We start from the raw sequence: 27,500 nt of genomic DNA, 5'->3' as shown, positions 1-27,500 counted from the left end.
ACGCGTCCGCACTATGCCGCCTTGGGCGTCCACCATGAAGGGCGATGTGAAATCACTCAAGATGTAGGTGACGTGCCCATTGGCATCGGCATCCAGATCAATGGCAGAGATGGTAAAAAGACTCGTACCAACTGGAACATCTTCGGGCACGGTGGTCTCATAGAGAGATCTCTCAAAAGCCGGGACATGGTCATTCGTGTCCAAGACACTGATGTTCACCTGCAAAACCGAGTTCAACCGTAAAGGAATTTTTAAGAAGAAAATTGGTGTAAAATTTGACATGGTAAGTAATACTCTCATGACTTTGCATTCATGTGGCACAATTAAAATTTTTCAAAAATGTTGCCATTGAGATGTGAAAAAACAATCTTTTGTTGACATGGAATTAAAGAGATATAAATTGTAATTAAACATCCCACAGTGTGCAAACAATTTCAGCACAGGGTTGCTCAACTCTATCACATTATGAATGCAATGTTCACCTTTCCCTTCATTCATTCACTATTTATATATTTGTCATTTATTTATCAAAAAATAAAGTCTTACTCATCATCACCATCATACACTACTCTTTACAGAACATCAGTTCTGTCGAAGCACTTTCTGGGCAACAGTTAATCTGGGTGGTTTGCACATACGATGGGTGGTTTTGAAATGATGGGTGATTTGGATGTGATGAGTGGTTTGGATGTGATGGGTGGTTTGGATGTGATGGATGATTTGGATGTGATGGGTGGTTTGGATACGACGGGTGATTTGGATGTGATGGGTGATTTGGATACAATGGGTGGTTTGGATGTGATGGGAGGTTTGGATACGATGGGTGGTTTGGATATGATGGGTGGTTTGGATACGATGGGTGGTTTGGATATGATGCATTGTTTGGATATGGTGGATAGTTTGGTTAAGCTGGGTGGTTTGGGTCCGCTTATTGATTGGCCGTTGCTTTCCCAGCAGTTCGTCAGAGCAGGCATTTCTAATTCGTTCAGGAGATAATGTGAAAAAAGACAGTGGGATCTTCAATGTGGTCAGATGGGATACCCAGTGTAACATATCCATCTGAAGGACTGTACACACTTTGATGCCACACACTGCATGCGAAACACCACTATGGCAGTTTATAGCTGGGTCGGGATTCAAACCCAGGCATCGTTTATGCAAAAAGAGATGACGCCTTACATCATTCGGACCTTTTTCAGATGCATAATCATGAAAGTAGACCCATGAGGCTCCACCGCTAAATCTCCAAGAGATGACATCAAGCTAGTTGAGGAAATAGGATGTGCAGGTAGTGGACAAAAAAAATTGAAAACACCAATGTAAAATCACTTAATATGGCGTTGGGCCACGGCCACGTGTGGCCTGTATGTACCGTGGCAGAGTCCACCAGCATCTGGAATTCTGCAGGAGGGATGCGGCACCATTCTTCCAAGAGAACGTCGATCAACTCACACCTGTTTGATGGAGGTGGAACACGCCGTCACAGGCATCATTCCACAATATCCCATAAATACTCGCTTGTGTTCAGATCTGGTGACTGAGAAGGCCGTGGCATATGGATAACATCAGTGTCATGCTCATCATCAAACCATTGGATGATCACATCTGTTCTGTGGATGAGGGAATCGGGGGTCTCCCTCTTGCAGCCATGCTAGCCATAATTATAGGCAAACAGACCTGTGCACCATTTTTATGCATGACCCTAAGCATGCTGGTTTGTTATTTGCTTAACACATGAGCCACACCTGTGTAGACGCCGTTGCTTGGTGTCCCTCATTTACCAAGGTGTTTCCATTTTTTGTCCACCACCTGTAGACAAGACATAGGTATAGAACAAAAAAAAGGTTGTTTCCTTGGAAAGATATTTATCGAGCTTCATGTTGGCAACTTTACTAGTCTTCGGTAACCTCGATCGGTGCCATTAAGATATAGAAGCGGTGCTTCTCACGCTCACAATGGTTTCGTGCTCTTCTTCAGTAGACCCTTCCTCCTTGGTCATGTTTAGTGATAACTTCAATCTTGTATAGGATTATATTAAATATATATACATATAAGCAGCCAAGAGAAGTGCAAACGTTTCATCCAATGAAATATGCTTTGATCTTGAATGTTTGTTGCGGAAAACATATTGGGTTCGCCTGGTCTCTTTGGTAACTGTACAAACCAAAAAAAATTAATTTTTGATCCTTTCTCCCTCAAATCTGTCCAAAATGAGAATAAAGTGTTTAAGAAAGGGTTAATGCAGAGAAAAGTGACACCAAGTAACCCTAAAAGTTATTTATGTTGGTCCAAAACAACCTTATGGGAATTGGCAGGTTAGCTCAGAGGTACTCTCTGCAACTTTGAGATTCAAGGGTGACGCATCAACGAGTATAACCTCTCTCTCAGAGGTGACGTAATACCAGCCGTGCCATGTGCTGGTGTGTGCGTGTGGACGTTAAAGATGCCATGGTACATTTTGTATATAGGCCATAACGTCCGGGTAGTTGTCCAAATTCCTGCTCTGTAGTATTCTTTGGCGGCAGCTGGTGTTGTTGAAGCATCCTTTTCCAGAGTGTCCTATAAGCCGTGATCATTCAAAGCCCGGTCGTAGTCACCTCCGATGCCTCCATCCCACCCCAAGGGAGTATGGGAGCAATTGTTATTATTTATTTATTTATTTATTAATAGACGTATAGAAACAGCTCTGTGATCAATTCCTCGGGTTCATAAGTCGGCTTCTGATTGTTGAACGATATCTTCCAAGTAAAGGAGTGATGCACAGTGAATATAAAACACAGCAACCTCAATAAATAAAAAATTAATAATAAATACTTTGGCTCCTGCCATTTGGCTTCAAGACAAGTGCACTTGATGTCCCAACGAGATCATTAAATGCACCGACACAATCACGATATTGGTTCACGAGCGCCAGCCAGAGTGACCACTATATTCGTTATGTGTGTGTGTGTGTGTGTGTGTGTGTGTGTGTGTCTGTCTGTCTGTCTGTTTGTCCCGAGCATAGCTCCGTGGGTTTTGATCCGATGCTGATGAAATTTGGGTGGGAGGTTTATATCATGACCTAGTTGTGTTTTCCTGAGAATGGGCGTGGTGCGCCCATTATGGGCGGAGCCACGCCCAAAAAACATGTGTTTTTAGGGGGTAGCCGATTTCAAGTTACATCTTCTCCGAGGGGGTTTGTCAAATCTGGCAGGGGTTTCGGTATTTGGTTATCCCAATGGCACCTGCATAGCCCCACGGAGCTCGATTTTTCATTTTCTTCCCAAGGTCAAGGTCACAAGGTCACGAACTTAGAAAATGTCAAAAGAAATCAATAAATTGGGCATCGAGCTCCTAGGGTTTTCAACTGTTTCGAATGAAAGTTGGTATGCAAGTAGTGCTCTTCGAGTACTACAACTTTCATCATTTACGTTTTCCCCGATTCCCGCCAGTTTGCCCGTGGCGTCCCCTCGAATGTCAAAAAATTAAAAAGGTTAACCGTGTACATTGCTCGTGAACCATCGTCATCTCCAGAATTGTCGTTTTTAAAATTCCAGCGGGAACGTCCCGTGATGCCTGACAAACAAGCATGGATGAAAATCCATCGGTAACTTTTTCCATGAACCGAGGTTAAAATCCAAGCGAGGATTCGGTCGTTGTCATTCATCCTGGAGGAGCTTGAAGCATTTGGCAACGGAGATTAGATCGCCAGGAGACTGTTATGGCAGCGAACGAGGGTCTGCTGCTTCAAAGGTAACGATATCAACACCATTTTTTGTTATCTCAACAGACTCAGCCCAAACGGTGTTGCTTTTAGGAAAGGAAAGCTGCGGTTTCTTTTTTGTGTCATGACAATGACGGCAGTCCTCAAAAATATCACCAGCATTTCCTGTAGCTGGTAAATCCTGGCATTGAAAACCGGCAGATGTTGATGTAATGGATGGAAATGTGTAACTGTGGAGAAAAATCTTTTGAAATAAAACACGAAGTGCAATTGAAGGTTTTTGTATAAAAGTGACAAAATAAATAATGTCTTTTATTACCAGGACTACTTTGACAGCGCCCCCCCCCCCAATTATTCCCACTTTCTCATGGGCTTGGCAGGGGAACGTTTTTGGCACAAGTCTTTCATGAACTGGAAGACCAGGCCTGAGATTTTCCTGAAGACGACAGGAATTTGGGAATTTTTTTTGACCAGGGTGCTGGTGATAGCTCACCTATCCTTTGGGAGATTTTTAACGTCCACCAACTAATGCCGGCAGATGGGATGCCCGACTTAACATCCATCCGAGGGACGGCACACACATTGATGACTCACGCAGCCTTTTTTTATTTTATTATTACATTTGTGTGCAGCGTGTGGCTGCTTGGCTGCATCATTTTCTGGGGGCACGGCTGTGCCGCTGATGGTTTGGATCAGCGGCACAGGATGCTGTTACCAGTAAGCTGGTACTCATTTTGCCGACCTCAGAAGCATGACAGGCTGAGTCAACCCGCCTGGTGTTAATTCAACGGTGACCACCATGCACGTTACCTTCATGTAGCCAAAGCGTGGAGGTTTTCCTCCATCCTGGGCTCGAACCGTGAGACGATAGTTTGAGGTGATCTCGCGATCCAACACCGTGGTCGTCACAAGGTGGAGAAAGGCCCTCTCTCCTCCCGGGCTGAGGGTCGCCTCCAGGCGGAACGAGGCCGCATGATCACCCTCTACAATGGCATACGCCTCGTGATCCACAGAGTTCGGTCCTGCGTCGGGGTCCCGAGCCGTATCGAGCAAGGCCCGTCGACCGACGGCCGCCTCCTCGCGGAACACCACAGAAACCGAATCCTCGGAGAATGCCGGTGCATGGTCGTTGACGTCCGTGATGTAAACACGAACTTCAATGGGTGGTGCTGAGGCCGCCGCCGAAAGCACGACCAGGTCGATGGCGACTTCACCTGAAGGAAGCACGGCCGCTCCGGCTGCGACCAACGCCTCTCGGTCGATGGGTCGACTGGTCCTGATGTCCCCCGAAATGGCGTCGATGACGAAAAGCGATTCATGGTCTTCTGCGAAACGGAAGGCACCTCCACCGCTCCCAACACCCTGTGCTCGTCCACCCACCGTACCGACCGATATCGCAGCGGGTAGTTCTTCGGACACACGAAACACATGACGAGCTGCGGCCGATGCCTGCAACGCGATGGCCACCACCAGCACCACGAGCACCGTACGCTCGATGGCCATGACGCTGCACATGGTGGGAATTTAAAAGGGCGGGAAAAAGAGAAAATCACGCACGATGTCCTGAAGTCCACGTGAAAGGCGAACGTAAACACACGTACCGCGATACACAAACCGTCGGTATTCACGGGCAGCGAGCGGTTCGGACGTTGCTCCTTCAAAATGGTCACTTCACATGCACTTGGTGTGTGTGTCTGTGTGTGTCTGTGTGTGTCTGTGTGTGTCTGTGTGTGTCTGTGTGTGTCTGTGTGTGTCTGTGTGTGTCTGTGGTCCTGCGAGCAGTCCCAGCGAGAGTCTGGAGTGTTCGAAGTGGAACTCGCGCTTCAGTGCAACGCCGCCACTTCCGATAGGTGTACAAAGTCACAGGTAACGTCTGCAGGTACAACGTACAAGGTCAGTCGTACAAATCTTGTAAATAAATAGCAGACACATTCACGGTTGTGCGTTCCACGTGCGTGCCTCCAAGTCCCAGCGACCCGGTGGAGGGACTCCAACGGGCTGGAGAAGGAGGGGGAGAGGTCTTCCGAGGAGACCCCGCGAACAGCGCGCACTCGCCGGATCACCGGTCCCACAACAATAGCCGCACGTCCGTCCTCCTCGCACACTCTTCACCGCTCCCCGAGCCCGTGTTTCCACACGCTACTCTTCTTCCTCCTGATTCCTCGAGTGCTTTGTAAGATCGTGGCGTCGCTGTGTTCCCACGGCCAGAACCTTCCGTTGGAAACTCATAACCTCAACCTATTCTCCTTTCCTCCTCCAGCTCCCCTCACTCCATCGCCATCACTCATTCTCTCTCTCTCTCTCTCTCTGGTCTCTGTCTCTTTCACTCCTCACTCGCTCACATCACGGTCTCGATTACCCTTGCTCTGCAGTGCACAGAATTGGGGCGAATGCCCAGACCAATCAACGAGCGATGGGCGTGGCCAGCGCGAGTCGCGCCTCCAATTAACACCGCCTTGAAATCTCATTGTCCACTGGAGCTTCAAGAAGTGGTGCTTAGGCTCCGCCTCTATTGGGGTATTCTTATTAACCACGCCCCCTTCTCTACGAAGCTCCACCTACTCGACAACACCATCGATTCTCAGCGTTTTCTAGTGTGTGTGTGTGTGTGTGTGTGTGTGTGTGTGTGTGTGTGTGTGGGTGTGTGTGTGTGTGTGTGTGTGTGTGTGTGTGTGTGTGTGTGTGTGTGTGTGTGTGTGTGTGTGTGTGTGTGTGTGTGTGTGTGTGTCATAAAAAGCCTGATTTCTAGTTGTACATGTTGTAAGAACCATATGTGCCCGCAACAGGAGTTGAACCAAGCTGTAATAACGTGAGTGAGTTAATGCAAACCATACCGCCAGTATCGGCCGAAAGTGTGCAGGGAACCCTCACCGGGCGTGCTGGGCGTGCTGAGCGAGCTGAACGTGCTGAGCGTGCTGGGCGTGCTGAGCGTGCTGAGCGAGCTGAGCAAGCTGGGCGTGCTGGCGAGCTGGGCATGCTGAGCGAGCTGGGCGTGCTGGCGAGCTGGGCGTGCTGGGCGAGCTGGGCGTGCTGGGCGAGCTGGGCGTGCTGGCCACTTGATGGAAAGTTCTGTCGTTTTTCAGGTTGAAAAGCGAGAAAAATCACCGTTAATGCACATGGTGGTGTGACCGCACGGTGGTTTGACCGCACGGTGGTTTGACCGCACGGTGGTGTGACCGCACGGTGGTACGCGAATCAAGGTGGAGTACCTTTCAAGCAGGTTCAGAAACACCCCGCAAGAGAAGTTTTGAAAAGCACACATTATATATATCTATATCTATATCTATATCTATATCTATATGACAGACACACACACACACACACACACACACACACACACACACACACACACACACACACACACACACACACACACACACACACACACACACACACACACACACACACACACACACACACACACACACACACACACCGGGCGTCTCGGAGAGGTGTGGACGCAGTCGTGGTGCAAAGCACGAACCGAAAAGAGTTTTCGATTCGATTTTGCCGTTTCTTTTGTTTTTATTGTTTTTGATAGTTTGTGGATTTATTTGATTCTTCACGTTTTCCCAATCTGCCACTGAGTCGTCAAACAAGCGGGTCAGTGTTTGGGTTCTCTCACCCCTCTTTCGCTCTACTTACATACAAAACGATTGATAAAACGAAGGTGATTTTTTCAGTCGAAAGGAGAGAAATTTTGTGAAAACACCGCAGGATCACGTGAAACCAATTTTCCTCCTTTCACTGATTATTATGCAGTCAGGACACGAACTTGTTGATCAATCCGGCCACGGGACTCCAGTGGAACAATTACAAGCATCACTGGATTACTGCTTCAACTAACTTGTTTTTTCTACCAAAAAGGTCGATTTGAGAGAATAAACGTCGTTGTTCGCAGACAATGGGTGGTCAAAAAGTTTTACGAGCGACGAACAATCACTAATGTATATATTATGCAGTATATATATATATATATATATATATATATATATATATATATATATATATATATATATATATATATATATATATATATATAAATAATATGCACACTGTACTGTACATATTAATTGGAAGATATAAAATGTTTTTTTACTTGTATGTATTGGACTATTTTGAGTAATTCATTTTACTTTTTTTTGTTTTCACAGTCGAGGCTCATGGAAGAGCTGTTACATCGAACGGATCAGGACATAATAGGATGCAAAAAGGAACAGTAGAGAGAGGGGGTGAAAACACCAACAGCAGAGTTGAATGCCATGATGGAGGGAGGACTTGGACAATCAATGGGTGTGGGGAGGAATGGGGGGCAGGAGAGGATGCCTGCGATGGACAAGGTTGTTACAGAAGGAAACTCATTGCAAATTTGGATGGAGGTGGGATTGGGGTGAGGGGCTAATGAGGTGAGAAAAAATCATAGTTTTGGATTGAGAACAATCTGATATTGGAGTGAACGGCTGTTTTGAAGACCTGAAGGGAAGAGTATGATTGAAGAGAATGTGGAAGTTTGTTTCAAAGGTGGGACAAAAAATAGCAGCGAATGAGTGGAGGTGAGCAGTGGTCCTGGGTTTCGGTTGGGTTGATGAGGATTGATAGTGCACTGTATGTGCCTTGCAGAAACCTGGGGGGGGGGGGAGGAGGGGAGACAAAGCATGGAAAGAGTAGAGGGTGCAAGACCAGAAAGGAGGGGGTAGAAAACCGAGAGACAACCAACCAGTCTGCGATGGCAAAGTAATAGACCTATCGACTCAGAATCATCGTGGCAGATTCCAATGATCGTGAAAAGCCTTGGTTTCCATAACATCAAGCTGAGTAAGATGTGAGGCAGGGGAGCCAGCCCAGAGGAAAGAACAGTACTTAATCAAGCTGCGGATGAAGTTCCTTGTGGGTGGATAGAAGTTCAGGTGTGCCAAGGATGGGTTTTGTATGACAAACGATGCTCAAATAGATTTTCAACAATCAATATGAAATTTTACAAAATCGGCAAAATTAGGGGCTATTTATTTACATGATGTCGATAAAGTAGAAGTTGGGGAAGTCAAAATGAGGAAAATTAATTTAAGAAATGGAGAAAAGGAGAGGTTGGGGGAGAGGGAAGGAAACCTGGTCAATAAACTAATTTATTTACTTGGTTTGTAAAGTTTATTTACCAGGTTATAAACTAAACTGGTAAATAAACTTTTTAAACTAAAGTAACTGGAATATAAAAGGTTATAAACTAAACTGGTATGTTAATGTTATAAACTAAACTAAACTGGAATAAAGAAGTTATAAAGCAAACTGGTAAATAAACATTTTAAACTAAAGTGATATGTTAAGCTTATAAACTAAAGTGGTGTATGAAGATTATAAACTAAACTGCAATATAAAGGTTATAAACTAAACTGGTAAATAAACGTTAAAAACCGAACTGGTAAATAAACATTATAAATTAAACTGGTATATCTTCTTCTTTCGGCTGCTCCCGTTAGGGGTCGCCACAGCGGATAATCCGTATGATCCGCATAGTGATTTGGCACATGTTTTACGCCGGATGCCCTTCCTGACGCAACCCTGATCGCCTCTTACAACACAGGGATATGGTACACCTATTTTAACCAGGGTATACACCAGCCCAGTACACTGGTACTCATTTCGCCGACCTCGGAAGGATGACAGGCTGAGTCAACCCCCTTGTGTATTAATTCAGTGGCCCAACGGGGCTTGAACTCAGGACCTTTTGGATCCCAAGCCGCTGCCCTAACCACTGCGCCAACACCAGGCTTTTATAAATTAAACTGGTATATAAAGGTTTTAACCAAACTGCTAAATAAACGTAATAAACTAAATTGTTAAATAAACATTATAAACTAATCTGGTAGATGAGGGTTATGAACTAAACTAGTCAATAAATGTTATCAACTAAACTGGTATATGAAGGTTTTAAACTAAACGACGAAATAAACGTTATAAACTAAACTGGTGTGTTAATGTTATGAACTAAACAGGTAAATAAACATTATGAACTAAAGTGGTATATGCACTGGCGTACTATGGGGGGGTAAGTGGAGGGTGGTTCGCCCTGGGTGAAAGCCGGGGGAATTGGGGCGGGCTACCATTGGGAGAGTTGAAATACCAGTATGATGATATAACGATGGTTTTAGTTGCAAGTGACATTATAATATTATTATTATTTACCGAATAATAAAGACAGTAACTTGGAACTTTGGTCCGTGGACATGTAGGAGACATCTCACTGTAATTAAGAAGGGAAACTGTGAGCTTAAGTGTTACACGTCACCACGTATGTGTCCTGGGTCAAAACTAAGATCCAGGCTTTCAATGACATCTTGGATGCCACTGTCCTGTCTGTGCCTGTTTGTGGTGAGGATGTTGAGGTCGTGGAGAGATTCACTTCTTGGCAGTGATATTCATGTCTCTGCCGGCTGTGAGTCAGAGGTCAATCAACGTCTGGGTCGGGCCTGGGGAGTCATGGATTTACTGGATAATAGGGTGTGGCGCTGCCGGTACCTGTGCAGGAGGACGAAAGTCCGAGTCTTCAGGTCCTTGATGCTTCCAGTCTTGCTCTATGGATGCGAGACTTGGACTCTGACCAATGATCTGAGATGGAGACTTAATTCCTTTGGTACCAGGTCTCTTCCGGGTAAGACTTTGTGTCCAACGAGCGGTTGCTGAGAGAGATTCAAATTAGATTTGTTACCTGCATAGTCCGTGAGCGTCAGCTGCGGCTGTATGGACATGTGGCTCGTTTTTCTGACGCTGATCCTGCTCACCAGATTCTCTCAGCGAGGGAGTCTCATGAGTGGAGGAGGCCAATGGGCCGACCACATGCCTCATGGTTGCAGCAGGTTGATCGGCATCTCAAGGAGATGGGGATGGGCCAGGCATCTGCCTGGGGGATGGCCAGACGGAGGCCTCTGGAGTACCGGCGGAAAGTGGATGCAGTGATGCACTGCTGTGGCGCATGCTCCCATACCTGACCAGACCTGTCACCACACGGGGGTCGTGCGGTATTAATTAGATTGGGATTAAGAATAAATTCCCCCAGTATGTGATTGCTCCCCTGTAACCTATTCCTACGTTTTTGCATTTACAAGCGAGCTAAACATGCCGAGCAGGCAGGAGCCCCACCTCCAAGGGTGATGGTGGGTGACGTCACACCCCCAAGGCTGATGATTGATGGGCGTGACATCAGAAACTAACCAAACGTGCCGAGCAAGCAGAGGCCTCGCCTTCCCTGGTTTTGTGCGAGCAAGCCATGCCCCAGAGGAGGAAACGGGGATTCGGTGTGACGTCATTCAGAGTTATAGTTGAGAGGAGGAAGGTACGAGTGTGGAGTGAGGGACACAGAAGGTCGAGAGAGAACGTAGTTTGGAGATGGCATGTAAGAACAGGGCTTTACGGCTGGCTTTCCTTTGACGAATAAAGAAGACGGCATGATTCTCGTATTTGTGTTGAGGCGATTTGGCTCATGTGGTGAAGTGAGACGCTGACAATCGCCTATTGGCTGATCGTATGCGACAGGCCTCGGAGCCTCGTGTATATCAGACAGAGGGTCGGTGAGGACGATCGATGCATGAAGCAGCTGCACGGGGTCTCTGAGCCTTGGTGTTGAATACCACTCACAAATTGCCTTACGAATGTTCCTGCTGTGAGAGAGCGACGGCGTCATTTTGCGCAGGTCTCCATGCGCAAATTGAAGTGCCTCGATTCCAAGTTCCACAAAGACCATCTCTGGGCCAAGCTAAGTGCTGGAATATAGGAAGGGTTTTCTTTTCTTTTGTTTCCCCTTGTTTGTATTTAAGTCTGTGTGTAGAGGTGCCTCAACTTAGACTTTAATTTACCTCATGCATTGTTATATTCTGATTATTGTCCTTTGTAAATATTTGTCTATTTCATTAAATATGCTCGTTTTGAGTGGCTATGTTGGTGTATCTGTTGTGGGGTTCGAGTATAAATCCCCCTGTGCTGTGCATCCATTTCTCTGACCCTGTCACATCGCCACTGCCCCATGCCCTTCCCGCATGCATGATAATCTCCGAGGATCAACGTGTCTGCCTACTAATAAGGAAAAACCGCCCGACTGTACGGATACAGGTTGGTGATATGGACCGCCCGTCACCACTAATTGGTTCGGAGGGAATAACCTGGACCGCTAGTGCCGCGACAATATATAAAGCACGATCCCAGACATGCTTTTACTGTCATCAGCTTTCTCCACCAATTAGAAGCAAGCTTTCATAAGTTATCAGGGCATTAGGCATTGTACAAAAGGTCATGATTCATTCTGTGGGTTGACGTCAGTTTAAACTCATTTGCATACACGTCTCGCCACAATGATAGCTCAATGTGCTTTATGGGGCAACCCTTTCATTCTGAAAAGTTAATTACATTACTGTACTGTATTCTCAGGCCTACTGAAAAGTTAATCTCCTCCATTAAATGATTAATGGGGAGGAAAAACATCGCCACGGAAATGACGTCGTGCAATCCACATGCATTCCTTGACAATGGATTTTCTGTTACCTTTTTGAAAATTCTTCCTGGTGATGTTTTCTATGTGGTTGAAGATGTGTTTTTGTTACATCAATGCCAAGCAGTATTACATGTTTGCTAAAATTTTTATGTGCTGTATTTTTCTTATTTCCAATTTGCTTACGACAGGTACAGTACTGGAATCTGCTTGAAATTCTACTTGTAAACATGATAAATGTTTTCTGTGTATTTAATTCTCAAAAAAAAAATTGGGGGGGGGGAGAGGGTGCCAAAGGAAGAGTACGCCTTGGGTGCCAAATACTCGAGGTACACCCCTGGGTATATGAAAGTTATAAACTATACTGGTATATGAAGTTTATAAACTATTCTGGTATATGAAGTTATAAACTATTCTGGCATATGAAGTTTATAAACTAAACTGTTAAATAAACATTATGAACAAAAGTGGTAGCTGAAGGTTATAAACTAAACTGGTATGTTAATGGTATGAACTAAACTTGTAAATATACACAATGAACTAAAGTGGTAAATCATCGTTATAAACTAAACTGGCATGTTAAGGATAAAACCTCAATTGGCAAATAAGCATTATGAACTAAAGTGGTATACAAAGGTTATAAACTAAACTGGTATGTTAATGGTATGAACTAAACTTGTAAATATTCACAGTGAACTAAAGTGGTAAATCATCGTTATAAACTAAACTGGCATGTTAAGGATATAACCTAAATTGGAAAATAAGCATTATGAACTAAAGTGGTATATAAAGGTTATAAACTAATCTGGTATGTTAATGGTATGAACTAAACTTGTAAATATTCACAGTGAACTAAAGTGGTAAATCATCGTTATAAACTAAACTGGCATGTTAAGGATATAACCTAAATTGGTAAATAAGCAGTATGAACTAAAGTGTTATATAAAGGTTATATACTAATCTGGTATGTTAATGGTATGAACTAATCTTGTAAATATACACAATGAACTAAAGTGGTAAATCATCGTTATAAACTAAACTGGCATGTTAAATATATAACCTAAATTGATAAATAAGCATTATGAACTAAAGTGGTATATAAAGGTTATAAACTAATCTGGTATGTTAATGGTATGAACTAAAGTGGTAAATCATCGTTTTAAACTAAACTGGCATGTTAAGGATATAACCTAAAATGGTAAATAAGCATTACAAACTAAAGTGGTATACAAAGGTTATAAACTAATCTGGTATGTTAATGGTATGAACCAAACTTGTAAATATACACAATGAACTAAAGTGGTAAATCATCATTATAAACTAAACTGGCATGTTAAGGATATAACCTAAATTGGTAAATAAGCATTATGAACTAAAGTGGTATATAAAGGTTATAAACTAATCTGGTATGTTAATGGTATGAACTAAACTTGTAAATATTCACAGTGAACTAAAGTGGTAAATCATCGTTATAAACTAAACTGGCATGTTAAGGATATAACCTAAATTGGTAAATAAGCATTATGAACTAAAGTGGTATATAAAGGTTATATACTAATCTGGTATGTTCATGGTATGAACTAAACTTGTAAATATACACAATGAACTAACGTGTTAAATCATCGTTATAAACTAAACTGGCATGTTAAGGATATAACCTAAATTGGTAAATAATCATTATGAACTAAAGTGGTATTTTATGGTTATAAACTAATCTGGTATGTTAATGGTATGAACCAAACTTGTAAATATACACAATGAACTAAAGTGGTAAATCATCGTTATAAACTAAACTGGCATGTTAAGGATATAACCTAAATTGATAAATGAGCATTATGAACTAAAGTGGTATATAAAGGTTATAAACTAATCTGGTATGTTAATGGTATGAACTAAACTTGTAAATATACACAATGAACTAAAGTGGTAAATCATCGTTATAAACTAAACTGGCATGTTAAGGATATAACCTAAAATGGCAAATAAGCATTACAAACTAAAGTGGTATAAAAGGTTATAAACTAATCTGGTATGTTAATGGTATGAACTAAACTTGTAAATATACACAATGAACTAAAGTGGTAAATCATCGTTATAAACTAAACTGGCATGTTAAGGATATAACCTAAAATGGTAAATAAACATTACAAACTAAAGTGGTATTTAAAGGTTATAAACTAATTTGGTATGTTAATGGTATGAACAAAAGTGGGAAATAAAGGTTCTCAAATAAACTGGTATATAAAGGTTATAAACGAAACTGATATATAAACGTTATAAACTAAAGTGGTATATCTAATATAAAAAGCTGAGTTTGTGTCTCGGTCTGCTGTTTGTCTGTGGGTCATAAGCACCGCCCATTCTACAAGCCAAGCCCTCCAGCCATGCAGAAATTGCTGCCATATTTTTCTCTCCATGTCGCTCAGATTGTTTTTAAAGCCTCGTGCACATTTGAAGACTAAACAACACATCTTCTATCATTACATGAAGATACTGTTTTGAGGAAACAAAAAGTACATTTTGATTACAACTCTAATGAGGCAATGCATGTTTTGTCTGCAGCGATCACGGAAGCTCTCTAATATACATCGCCCAATGAAGGTACATTGATGCTCATATTATGCAGAGGAAAGAAAATAGTGATGTTTCATTTTAAAAAAACAAACTTTGTGGGACGTCAAACGTGGTTACTTTCTGTCTGCCAGACAGTGACATGTCGCTTATAACTCAATGTTTACAAACCAGAATTTGCAATGACTGTTACAAGCAAAAATATCCCGTGTTTGCTTCTGTGCGAAGTATAAAAAATGATGTCCCTACAAATGACATCATCACACAGTGATGTCTGCAATAGCAGGAAAGCACTAATTATTGGAGCTTTTTAATAACATACTAAAACTCATGGAAAATTATATGATACAGGATAGAGGATAGAAAGTTTATTTGCTGATTACTATGAGAGGGAAAAGAAAAGAATAGATTAACAGGAGTAGAGGAGTAGGAAATATGAAAACATGGCAGTTTCGTACAAGGTGTCTCACTGTCACCTCATCTATATATTACTAAAACTCTCATCTTGTATGTATGTATGTATGTATGTATGTATGTATGTATGTTTCCGAAATACAGCTAAAATGGTACACGACAGTGCAAAAATTTTAGGGCCACCTTACTACCATTCTCTTGCGGTGTGCAGTATCAAGTTTCGTTCAAATCGGGCAACGAAAAAAAATATTTAAAAAATCAATTCCCGATTCAGTCAAATACTCTTCGGGAGTATTTGATCAATACAAACAACCTCAGCAGTATAGTTCGCTGGAGCTGTGTTTTTTTTTCTTGAAATGATTTTTTTTTTTTTTTTCATCAACCGCTGTCACAACGGGAACCCAATGGGTTCACGGGTTGTCCAGTCTAATATATAAAGCTGAGTTAGTGGCTGTGGATGGATGTATGGGGCTGAACAAGGTACGTTTTCATTACAACAAAAATACTCGATTAATATTTAAGTCTTTAATTTTTTTAAATGTCCTTTCGGTGTTTTGTATGTACTGCATGCTGTTGAGATGTCCAGTGGTATGCTGTTACCAAGCAGCGAGCCAGCACTTGCCAATCTGACCATTCCTTATCAACGGTTTCTAATGGAGTGCTTTCTGAGTGCTTAAGCCACTTGGCTAGTACTCTACAAGGAACTTGGTAACTGAACATGGCCCAGATTCATGACATGGTGATGAGGATAAACATATGTTGTTGTTCATCTTTCGGCTGCTCCCGTTAGGGGTCGCCACAGCGGATCATCCATTATGATCCGCATACTGATTTGGCACAGGTTTTACGCCGGATGCCCTTCCTGACGCAACCCTGGTCGCCTCTTACGACACAGGGATCAGGATTTGGGTTTCGCCATGATTCCGGGCTGCTCTACACCCTGCCCAGTGCAGAGCCCCCGTCCTCAAGCGATCCTCCAACCCAAGCCTCCGAGTAGCCGGATTACAGGCGCACGATGAGGATAAACATATATATTTATATATATATATATATATATATATATATATATATATATAAATAAATATATATATATATATATAAACATATATATAAACATATATATATACACATATATATCATTATTTCAGCTGTATCAATGAATTCGTCCCTCAAGGGGTGGGGTGGGAAGAGGGAGTGGAAATGGTGTGGTGGGAAGAGGGACTCGACATTGCCCGCAATGCCGGATCCACCTGCCAGTAAAGGTTATAAACTAAACTGGTATGGTAAGGATGTAAACTAAACTGGTAAATGATAGTTATAAACTATGCTGGAATGTAAAGGTTATAAACTAAACTGGTATGTCAAAGTTATAGCGAACGTAGTGAGCTTCATACTCAACGCATGCACATGAGAGAATAGGAAACAACAACAACAACAACAACAACACAAAACCCTGGCAATTTGGAATCCGTGTCGTCGGCTATGACCCTTTTGCTTCCGGTTTTTGTCATGGGGAATGATGCGTACCGGGAGATCATGACCGGTAGTGTTTATTTATTCAATTACTTTTTTCCCAAAGTTAATTTTATACTTCCGAAGGTGATTTTTTTCATGACAGGAAGTGTTTATTTAGTATTTAACATTACCGGGAGTGATTTTGAAACTCTTTCCGGAACTTTTAATTTCTTTTCTTCATGACCGGAAGTGTTTATTTATTTATTCATTCAATTATCTTTTCCCCAAAGTTAATTTTATACTTCCGAAAGTGATTTTTTTCATGACAGGAAGTTTTTATTTAGTAAAGATGTCTCCCGCATCATCAAAAATAATTTTTAATCGTGATTTACATTATTTGATCGCTGATCCCGAATCCAGGCTGAAGTAACCGGAAATTGCGTCAAAATCATCAGCTGTGCAGCGCTTACACGTACCACGGTATAGTTGGCAAGTATACAGTTGTGAACAAGTTATAGGTAAAGCCAGAAGTGAATGTAAGAAGAATTCTACGTTCGCTTCTAGGCTTTGCCTATTCCATATTAAGCTAAACTGGTATACACAGGTTATAACTCAACTGGTATATAAAGGCTAAGATAATAACATATTAAAACATTATTATCTTGCCAAAACGAAGTTTTTGCAAGATATGTAAGTCAGCTTGTATGTTTTTTTTTGTTTGTCTGTAATCACGTATAAAAAATTCTGCAGAGCGCAGTTATCATTGGAAATTTTTGTAACTTCGCATATCAGAGGCCTATAGAGGTCCCTTTCAGTGCATAAAATTTTGAAGGTCAAGGTCAAAGGTCAAGGTCACTTTGTCGCAAATCAGGGGAGTCGACAAAACCCTTATTTTTTGAGTAATTTTGATCGGATCGTCTTCAAACTTCATGGGAATATAGTTCATGGTCTGGTGCTCAGCTGATTAATTTTTGGTGGCGATTGGCCTTGACCTTCATATGTTTTTTTGTTTTGTTTTGTTTTTTTTGTCTGTAATCACGTATAAATCACTCTGCAGAGCACAGTTATAATTGGAAATTTTTGTAACTTCGCATATCAGAGGCCTATAGAGGTCCCTTTCAGCGCATAAAATTTTGAAGGTCAAGGTCAAAGGTCAAGGTCACTGTCGCAAATCAGGGGAGTCGACGAAACCCTTATTTTTTGAGTAATTTTAATCTAATAGTCTCCAAAATTTATGGGGATGTAGTATATGGTCTGGCGCTCAGCTGATTAGTTTTTGGTGGCGATTGGCCTTGACCCTCATGGTTAGCGCCTGAGGTCAAACATATTTGACCCCAAGGTCAAATTTTCAAGTTTTAGGAACCATATCGTGTAGTACCTCAAATTGAACACCTCGATGAGTGCTTTCTAGATATGTCAAGCTTGAGACATTATGACGTCATTTGGTGACGTTATGAGGCAAACACATATTTTTCATGGTTACTCTGTAGAACGATTCTCATCGGAATCTCTCGTAGGCAGATATTCCTCAAGGAGTCGCTCCTGGTGGATAGCAGCTCTGTTCACCTCAGTGTGACCTTAAAGAAGTCACATGTGGTCACCTTTTGGCAAGATACGGGTCACCCTGGGGGTGACATTGGTTTTTTTGTAGTCGCTAAGATGGTGTAAGTTTCAGATGCAAAAAACGGGATGAAAATTTGTGTTTTTAGACAACAATGAATTCCAAGTGAAATTAAGGCCTGTAATATAAAGTCCATTCAGACTCCCTCACGGCTACATCTTAACTCTAATTCACCATCTCATTTTATTTCTTGTAGTCATTAAGATGGTTTGAGTTTCAGTTTCAGCAAGAGGTGAGAAAATTGGACGAATATTGGTGTTTTTCACAACAATTCATTTTATTTTTGGCCAGACTCTGAGTAATTATCAGTGACAGTGATTTTTCAATTGAACATTTTTGACCATATTCAGTAAATCTTTCCTTGGCAACCAAGAGGGTGTCCACAGCAACCAAGACAATACCAATTTCTATAAGAAAAACATGTATGTCTTCATACTTTTGTCTTTTGAAAAATTGCAAAAGAGGAAGTGGTCTCGTGGTTCCTTCTTTCTACCCCAGGTACTTGGAAGCCTTGATATTTGCTTGCAACTATTATAATTATTATTCTGGACACCGCTTTTCTCAAGTTAGACCATGAAACACCACCCCCTACTGGCAAACATACTCACGAGTTGGCAGTCAGGGCCACACTAGACATGTCACTGATCTTTGAAAAGTATAAAAAGCCAGAGAACAGTAGTTGCGGAAGCCACAGACTATTCAAAGACAGAGTATGGACAGGAAATTGACCAGGAAAATACACAACACTTTTGTAAAGGTCTTGATCTTTGTTGGAAGGGGTGTAATTTTTTCAATCACCAGCTGATTGAGAATTTAAAGTTGTGTGGAACGGAAAGGCATTTCAGTAATGGTCAAGACACCGTTGTTTAATTCAGAAACTTCTGAAATGCACAAGATTTGAGGAAAGCTCGGAATTTATTCAAAGAAGTTGAAGTAGCAGTTCCACAGTGTACAATAAATGTGCAGACGCACCCCTTTGTCTCCCTGTAGATATTAATTGCAATTGGTTCTTTGATTCAGCATACAGCATACTATTTTTCATTCCAAATTACCTGCTATACTGTCAGCCAGATAACGCTCTGGTGTGGACATCCAGGAAACTGAACATACAAGGGCCGAGGAGGTTTACAAGATGAGGAGGTTTCGAAAATCTTGCCCCACCTTATACTCGACTTGTTGTCTGTGCCAGATTCAGAAGCAATAGTCAGTAGTCTCTTGCTCACTTGCAGCAGTAGTAACCTCACCAGAGAGTGTCAGCAACAGTCTCTCAGCTGTCTGGTCTCCACAAGACAGTCCACAACTAATCAGAGGTAAAACAAAGTCAAGAAGAAATCATGGTTTACCCTCAAGACCATGTGAGCTCGAATCAGACATCATTTATCAATATATTGTTAAATTCATACATTAAATACTGACCATTTCTTGTCTGAACGTAATACTCGACCATTCCATTCAAACCCCAACCCCATAGACCAATAAACTTACATAGGAGGTCTTGCAGAAAAAGAAATGAGCAGAGGGCGATAAAAGATATAATTATGTTGTGGAAAAGGAAAAGTGCAAACACCAACCCAAAAATGTATTATGATGCCACCATGATCTTATTGCAGCCCCAAATTCCAGCACGAATTTTGATTTCGAGCTCCGTAAACAGGCTTTCTGGCTCAGTTTGGTGGAGTTTTAAAGAGGCTTCCATGCAGAAAACACCACTGATTGGCTGCCAAGGCACCGCCGACAAATCTCATTGGCTCTGGTTATTAAGAACTGCCCCGTTATGGTGGTCCATGCATGAGACCACAGTCCGGAGCCCTGCAAGGACTAAGTATATTCGAAGTCTGACAATAAAGTTCCAGGATTAAAGCAAAAAAAAATTTTTTGTAAACATACCAATTATGTTTACTGGTCGCCTTCATAGTAATCTCCCTGGGAGTCTATACACGCTTGAAAACGTCACTGCCATGCTTCAAAGCACCCTTGGAATTTGTTGTCTGAAAGGCCATTTCGCTCATTTGTCACAGATCTCTGGAATTTTTCAATTGATGCAAAATGACTTCCTTTCATTGAAATTTTCAATCTTGGAAAGAAGAAAGAATTGCATGACGCCAAGTCTGGAGGGTAGGATGTTCGAGCACAGTGATTTATTTGTCTACCATGGATTTCCTCACAGAGAGGGCCGTGTTGCGGAAGTATTGTCATGATGGAGAATCCACTTTTTTGGCAGAAGCCCTGATCTGACTTGCAAAAAATGTTTTCTCAATTTGCCAAAACTTCACAGTAAAATGATTGGTTCATTGTTTGCTCTGGAGGAACAAACACCTTGTGGACAATCCCTTTTAATGTCGAAAACAAATCAGCATCGTTTTGACTTTGGACTTTGAGAAACGAAGTTGTTGTTTTTTGTCTTGGAGATGAGGGTGTTTTCCATTGCAAACTCTGGTGTTTCATTTCTGAGTCATAATGGGAGACCCAGGTCTCATGACCTGTGATTATTTTGTTCAACAGATCACGATTTCCTATCTGAACATGTTCTCACCAAAAACACTCACCCTTTCAACATTTTCGTCTGTTTTGGCAACCGATGGGTGTCCCAACCGCATCTTATAATCCACGTCCATTCTCCCTTCCGCAATCCTCTTGGCCCACTCAAAATGCATGATTAAATCTGGAACTAGAAGGGCACTCGGTGGAGCTCATACCTCTGCTACATAATGCCTGATCCATGAAAACATATCGAGCTCAATACATTTTTGAAATATCATGCTATACAATACTATACCGTTTTTGGCCTGAACTTTCAATGGTGAAGAATCACGTTAAAAATTAAATAATTCTCGTATCTGTATCCAGATTCGGATCTTTCATCAAAATCGAATCAATTCGTCATTGTGACACACCCAACCTGTCCACCAAGTTTCGTCCGAATCTGTCCACAACTTTTTGAGGAATTGTGCTATATATCATTTTTGGCCCGATCTCTCAATGGTGAAGAATCACTTGAAAAATGATCAGATCGGGATCCGGATCTTTACCATAATTGAATCAATTCTTCCTTGTCACACACCCAGCGTGTGCACCGACTTTCATCTGAATCCGTCCACAACCTTTTGAGATATCATGCTCTATATCGTTTTTGGCACTATCGCTCAATGGTGAAGAATCACGAAAAGAATTCTGGAAGTTGGGTCCGGATCTTCACCAAAATCTATTTGGTTCATCCATGTCACACACTGAACCTGTCCACAAAATTTCAACCAGATCCATTCAAACTTTTTGAGATATCCTGTACACAAACAGAGAGACAAACAGACAGAAAGGGGTGAAAACAACCTCCTTCACCTTCGGTGGCGGAGGTAATAAAAGCGGAACCCGTGCCAAGTCTTTGGGTGTATTGGTCAGAGAAAGGTCACAATGAAGCGAGCAAAATGTCACTTGAGATCAGATCTGCTCTTGCTTATTACTTAAATTAGCAGATTTGCTCAGATTTTTAAAATGTATAATCCCAACCACCCCAATCTTATTCTATACATATACACAGATTTTATATATACATACATACATACATATATATATATATATATATATATATATATATATATATATATATATATTGTTGCGGTTATGGAAACCGCGTCTCTCCGACACTATTGGCATCCAATATACAGTGGACCCAGATGGTAGATAGTTATTTCATTAATGTACGTGCAAATAGTCCCTTCCTTCTTCTCTAATGGGACAAAAGGGACAAGTGCATTGTGTGAATCTTAGAGTTATGTTTGATTAAATCTCTCAACTCATTCCTATTCTTTTTTTCTCTATTCCTGAAGTAATTCCAAGCAATGAGTCCTCGCGAGGGCCAGCAGACGCTGCGCTCGGACACCCATCTGTAAAAATCACGGTCGCGTGCCCTTCGCTGTGAAAAGGGGTCCTCACCGAAGACCAAAAGGAACAAAACACCAAGCGCCCATGCTGCACGGAACATGTGCAGCATAGCGGTGATTTCCTCCCATTGGGCAGAAGAGATAGGAAGGATAAACCAACATGACGGTGCGTTGCAGGAATGCCGTGCTGAGGAAATAGAAGGAACAATACACCAAATGCGAACAACTTACAGTACGCATGCGGCGCACTCTTTTCAACCTATTTCTGAGTGTCCCGAAAACGTCCCTAAAACCCTTCGCTGTGTTCTTCAACCAAAAACCTAAATCGAATTATTATGTCCAATCTTTTCCCACAATTCCTGATACAGATCAGGGCTGACACCGCGCACATCACCGCTTTTGATAAATGACCGCATGCTCAATGGCGGCAGACCCACGCGCAGCTCCGGGGTAATTTATTATCGTACGCAGAGCAGGGCACAAATGGCACACATCTTCTTCGGGTCTGCGCATGTGTTTACCAGAGCATCTTACCGTCGGTTTTTGGTGACCACCGTGGCCACGGGTGTCTCCCGCAGACGGCGAACGTCCTCTCGCCTCTCTGCCCGGTGAGGCTGCAGCGAGGCAGAGGCGCGGTGTACGGCTCGGGCTGCATGTCTTACAGACAGGCAGTGCATTGACCAGCGCTGACAGCCAGTCGCCGTGGACGGCCCGGGAGTTCAGTGCAGGGCGATTTGTGTCACAGTGCTCGGAGCAAGACGATTCTGCAGCTTCAAACCATCTGGCCGGAAGTAAAGTAAAGCCGCTTCCAGCCATCATGGCTAGGCCGTGTGCTGGCCGGGGCCCAACCAGAGCACCCTACTCGGGTGACGACATCGCTTTGGGTCATCACCCCCGCCCACACCACAGGGTCTATAAAAGGACGGGTTGTGGAGCTATCGTCATCTTTCCTGCTCAGCCTTCCTCTTCTGCTGACTCTGCCTTCTTCACCGCCTCGTCGCTGGCTCCACCCACCCACCTGATTCTGTCCGCCTTTCTCAACCCACTGCTCTGGATTCCGCCTTCCTCCACCTACTGGCTTCTGACTCCACCCAAAGTCCTTCCTTCACGCCCGTCGGTCGCACCCCCTTCTCTAGATCGATGCTTAGCGGCACGAAGTGCCACGAAGCGGGAGATTACGCGCCGAAAACGTGGGGGTGCCGTACGGTCTTTGATTTGATGTCGCACGGTGACCTTAGGGCGTTCCTGCGGCGGCTATAGAATTTTCAAGGCAGATGCAAGGTGCCCGCAAGGCGACCGCAGGGGGGCCCTAAGGCGAGCGTGCGGCCAGACGGACGGTAACGAGTGGGTTATTTTATTATATATATTTTTTAACCAGTTCTTTTGTTTCGGCTTGTCGAATTGCTACGGCAAACGTAGAAATGAAAAAAGTTATAACTCCGCGCTATAATTCCACGGCGACCCCGACGGCCTGTAAAATATAGCCAAACGGCATAGGGCCACCCTGAGGCCACCGCAAAAACTCTGTGGCCGCCACATGTTTCTGTCAATTCAGAGAGCGTACGGCCGCCGTATCCTCGCCGTAGAGCAAATGTGACTTAGGCCTTACTTAACAATTAAACACGAGACAAGGGTACCCAACAGATTATTCAGGGGGGAAAGAAATCCGGTCTCAGCTTACCAAGGCAGAAGTCGTCGTGCGTCCAATAAAATGCCCCAAAATGTGTGAGTGTGCCTTGGTACGCTGCCAGCACCCTGCCTCACCATGCACCCACCCGCAAATAGGCTCGAACACCAATCGACGTCACATCATCACCCACAGGAACCAGAGATGCCAAGAGCAGGTACCAAGCAGAACCAGTAGGAAGGGTCCAACTGCCACCAGCGGTCACGAGCTGTAAGGAACCATCACCAGCTGTGAGGAACTGTGAGAACAAAGCACCTTTGACAGCAATATATATATATATATATATACATATATATATACATATATACATATATACATATATATATATATATATATATATATATATATATACATACATATATATATATATACATATATATATATATATATACATATATATACATATATACATATATATATATATACATATATATACATACATATATATATATATATATACATATATATACATATATATATATATATATATATATATATATATATATATATATATATATATATAGATATTGTTACAAATTCTGGCCCGCCTGGCGTGCGATCGGCCGCGTACCTCTAATGGCAGCCACGTCGCCCACCAGACAGACAATTCAGTCGTGACCCTCCTGGAACTACCACCAGGAGCCAGTCACGGGTGGGGGTTTAACCTCACCACAACCCAGTCCACATTCTACCCATGTGAAATAGGGTGAATCGCCGAATGTCGATATACCTAAATACCCGCGCGGGTAACCTACCGAGGGGTTGCACCACGCTGCAGGTTGGCTTAGGACACGAACCGCTTAAGCGGTTCGTTCTGTGCCACAGGGATAACCGAGCTGTGTTATCGCCGACCTCGACGGTTCAGATTATTTATCGGGTGTTTAAAACCCACTACTCATTCCACGATGCAAGATGGAATTTCAATGGGGTGAAAGGAGGACACGACGAACCGGATACATTTCACACAAGGAAATTTATTTACAACAACACGTACACAGTCAAGGCAGTCATGCAATATACAGAAACAAGGCAAATAGAAAGCAATACAACTGACTACGATGAGAATGTACATGCACTTAACAGTTGTTACTTAACAGGACACGGCGCCACAGCATGCATACAAAAACAACGGGAAAACCCTCCCCATAGGCAGGGAGGTAGAAGGGGTTCGTAAACCTTTATGGTCGTGGGTCGTGGATGACCAAAAAGGCCCGCGAGACCGTGCTGGTTCCCTGCCCCCTCGAGGTGTGACGGTGGGCAGGTCGCGACGCCTTGTTCCCACGGCAACTAGCGTAGCCGCGCCCGCTCTCGGGCCTTTGCGGTAGTCGGTGAGTTCTCTCCGACGTCCCTCGCCAGACGCGCAGATTCGCACCACACAGCCGGCAGGGCTGCGCCTCCCGTCTGCGTCTCCGAGGCATTGCCTGGACTCACCACCGGCCCGCGCTTTCACCGACAGGTCGCCCAAAGCCAAGACGAGAAAGCCCGACCTCGACCACCAAGAGAGAGCTCAAAGATGAAGCGAGAGGATGACGTCCACCAAGAGAGCGAGTAGAATCCAACACGACCCCGACAGAGAGAGTGAGCCTCGCGCGCAGTCCGCCTTTCGCTCCTCCGCGTTTTCGGCTCCACCTTTTTCGAGAAGGTTCCCAAAAAGGGGCGTTCCTCATTTCGACCACGTTACCCCGCGCGTCGACCAATCGGGGGCGAGTCACCCCACCCCGCCTCCGTCACACTCCTCGGAGAAACAGGCGGGAAAAATCCGCGCGCCCATCGGAACTCCTCTGGTTTCCTTTTGCGTTCGACGGTTTTCAACGCGGCTTGTTGTTTGCGTGGAGGTTTGTTCAAAATAACAAAAGAAAAAGAAAAACGGCTATCTCAAAGAGTCGCAGCCCTGTGAACACGGATAATTCCATTTAAACAACGGTGGGGACCTATCTGAACACTCACTTACCGGCATAGCTAATGTAAGGAACCTTTATGGTGTATGGCAAATTTCCGCAGCCGTAACACTATACATATATATATATATATATATATATATATATATATATATATATATATATATATATATATATATATATATATATATATATATATATATATATATATATATATATATATATATATATATATATATAAACGGAGTCCGTTTGTTATGACTAAAATTGAAAATTCTCATCATATATAGTATGTCAGTCTGTCTCATTCGTATGTATGTTTGTCGGTGAGTGAGATAACTCGCGAATGCTTTCAGCTATCTTTGTCAAACTTTACCAGAGGATTCCGGACGACAAAAGTGAGGCTGTCAATTAGGCCTGCCCCTCCCATCCATCTCACTAACCGCTACCCCCGTCTGGGTCGATGTGTGCCCCGCACTCTCCCATGCCATGTTACTCACACCCTGCACACATTCTGACACAATCATACTGGGGGCTTGTATCAGCCCAAGAGACTCCGGGACTTCTACCCTCCCCCCCCAAAAAAACTCGGCATGTACCCTTTCACATCATGCGCCCGCTCTACCTCGCACAGACTTACCTTCATTGGACTCACCTGGTCGCAGTCTGCTTCGAGGGAGCATATTCTCTCCCTTTGTTCCTGAAGGAGGTTATACTGACCCTTACATCAGGTCTCAAGATATTCAACAAGCTCAATCTTAATGTCCTTCACCTCTTCTTCTATTTGTGTTTGCTCCTCTTTTACTTGATGTAATTCATCCTTCACCCGGTCGATATATCTTTGTGTCTCTGTTAATTCATCCTTTACGGCCCCAATTTCATGTTTTTTCGTCTCTACCTATCCGAGTTTATATATTTCTCTCTTAACCGCCATTATTTTATTTGTCACTTCTTCCTTACCCGTCTTCATCGCAGTTCAAACACTTTCCACATTCTCCTTCAACCTGGTCATTTCCTTACGCACTGTCCTGATTTCATTTGTGAAATTCCGGTTCATGATTTGCATCTCTGCCTTCAGCTCCTCCTGATCCACCTTCAGTGTTTGAATATCCACTTTGATTTCACCTTTCAGACGAGTCATTTCCATAAAATGGTTCATATCTAGTGGCTTTAGCGAAGCCGATCTACTACTGTTGAGTGTGGCTCCCATTCGACTCGCTCGGTCCTCCGTGAGGGCAATTTGATGATGGGGATCCCCAAGCATTGTGGTTGGCGTGGTTGCCCTGACCGTTACCTCTGGGTATGGCTGCAGGGAACGATCTCCCTCAAAACTGTCGTCCTGAGCAATGGATTCCTCCAATAATGTTGTTTCAAAACCCACCTGAACCAGCTCGTCTTGGTCCGCACAAATAATTAAATAAAATTTATATCCGAACCTGCTCTTAATGGTGGGGGTGCGTTAAGCACTCCCCAGGTTTAAATCCCGCTCCAGACACCAAAATTGTTACGGACCCAGGGTCGGGGCGAGAAGACCACGAGGTGGGGAAGGCTACCTCGGGTTCCCACCAGACTCTGAAATGGCAGGCCGTCACACGCGGGTAACTCCATGACGCGGCAGGTCGCTAATCGACCGTGAATGTCAATAATATAATTCAACCACGTCACGTAGGGTCCACCATCTAATGTTAACCGGTTACCTAAATTACCGGGGGACACGCCCTCAGTATGCCTTGTCCAATCTGGGTCACCCGACCGGATCAGATGCAGCTGAGCGTAACTGCCAAGGAACGTACCGGC

At 43.3% G+C, this 27,500-nt stretch overlaps 1 protein-coding gene and 1 long non-coding RNA gene across 4 annotated transcripts in view; both read right to left on the bottom strand.

The window, feature by feature from the left end:
- The window catches only part of FAT4 (FAT atypical cadherin 4), a 359,998-nt gene extending 353,907 nt beyond the window's left edge, over nt 1-6,091 (bottom strand). The window contains exons 1-2 of one of the 2 annotated variants that reach the window (XM_085898643.1): nt 4,514-6,091; nt 1-219 (exon numbers count right to left, since the gene is read on the bottom strand). The exon at nt 1-219 is cut by the window's left edge and continues 184 nt beyond it. In XM_085898643.1, coding sequence (XP_085754769.1) covers nt 1-219; nt 4,514-5,218 — 924 coding nt within the window. In that variant the 5' untranslated portion in view covers nt 5,219-6,091. The remainder of the gene's footprint in view (nt 220-4,513) is intronic. The other variant, XM_085898642.1, reaches the window with a different exon arrangement.
- A 13,140-nt stretch (nt 6,092-19,231) lies between these two features.
- The window catches only part of LOC147018699 (uncharacterized), a 14,039-nt gene continuing 5,770 nt past the window's right edge, over nt 19,232-27,500 (bottom strand). For both annotated transcript variants that reach the window (XR_015062810.1, XR_015062809.1), the window contains exons 2-3: nt 23,800-24,013; nt 19,232-19,540 (exon numbers count right to left, since the gene is read on the bottom strand). This is a non-coding gene — a long non-coding RNA (uncharacterized LOC147018699). The remainder of the gene's footprint in view (nt 19,541-23,799; nt 24,014-27,500) is intronic.

This window comes from Eptatretus burgeri, chromosome 10, assembly GCF_056783735.1.
Source record: "Eptatretus burgeri isolate ZD-2024b chromosome 10, Ebu_testis_v1, whole genome shotgun sequence".
In the NCBI taxonomy this organism is placed as follows: Eukaryota; Metazoa; Chordata; class Myxini; order Myxiniformes; family Myxinidae; genus Eptatretus; species Eptatretus burgeri.
The sequence above is the reverse complement of the archived record's forward strand: the minus strand, read 5'-3'. Positions and strand labels throughout refer to the sequence as shown.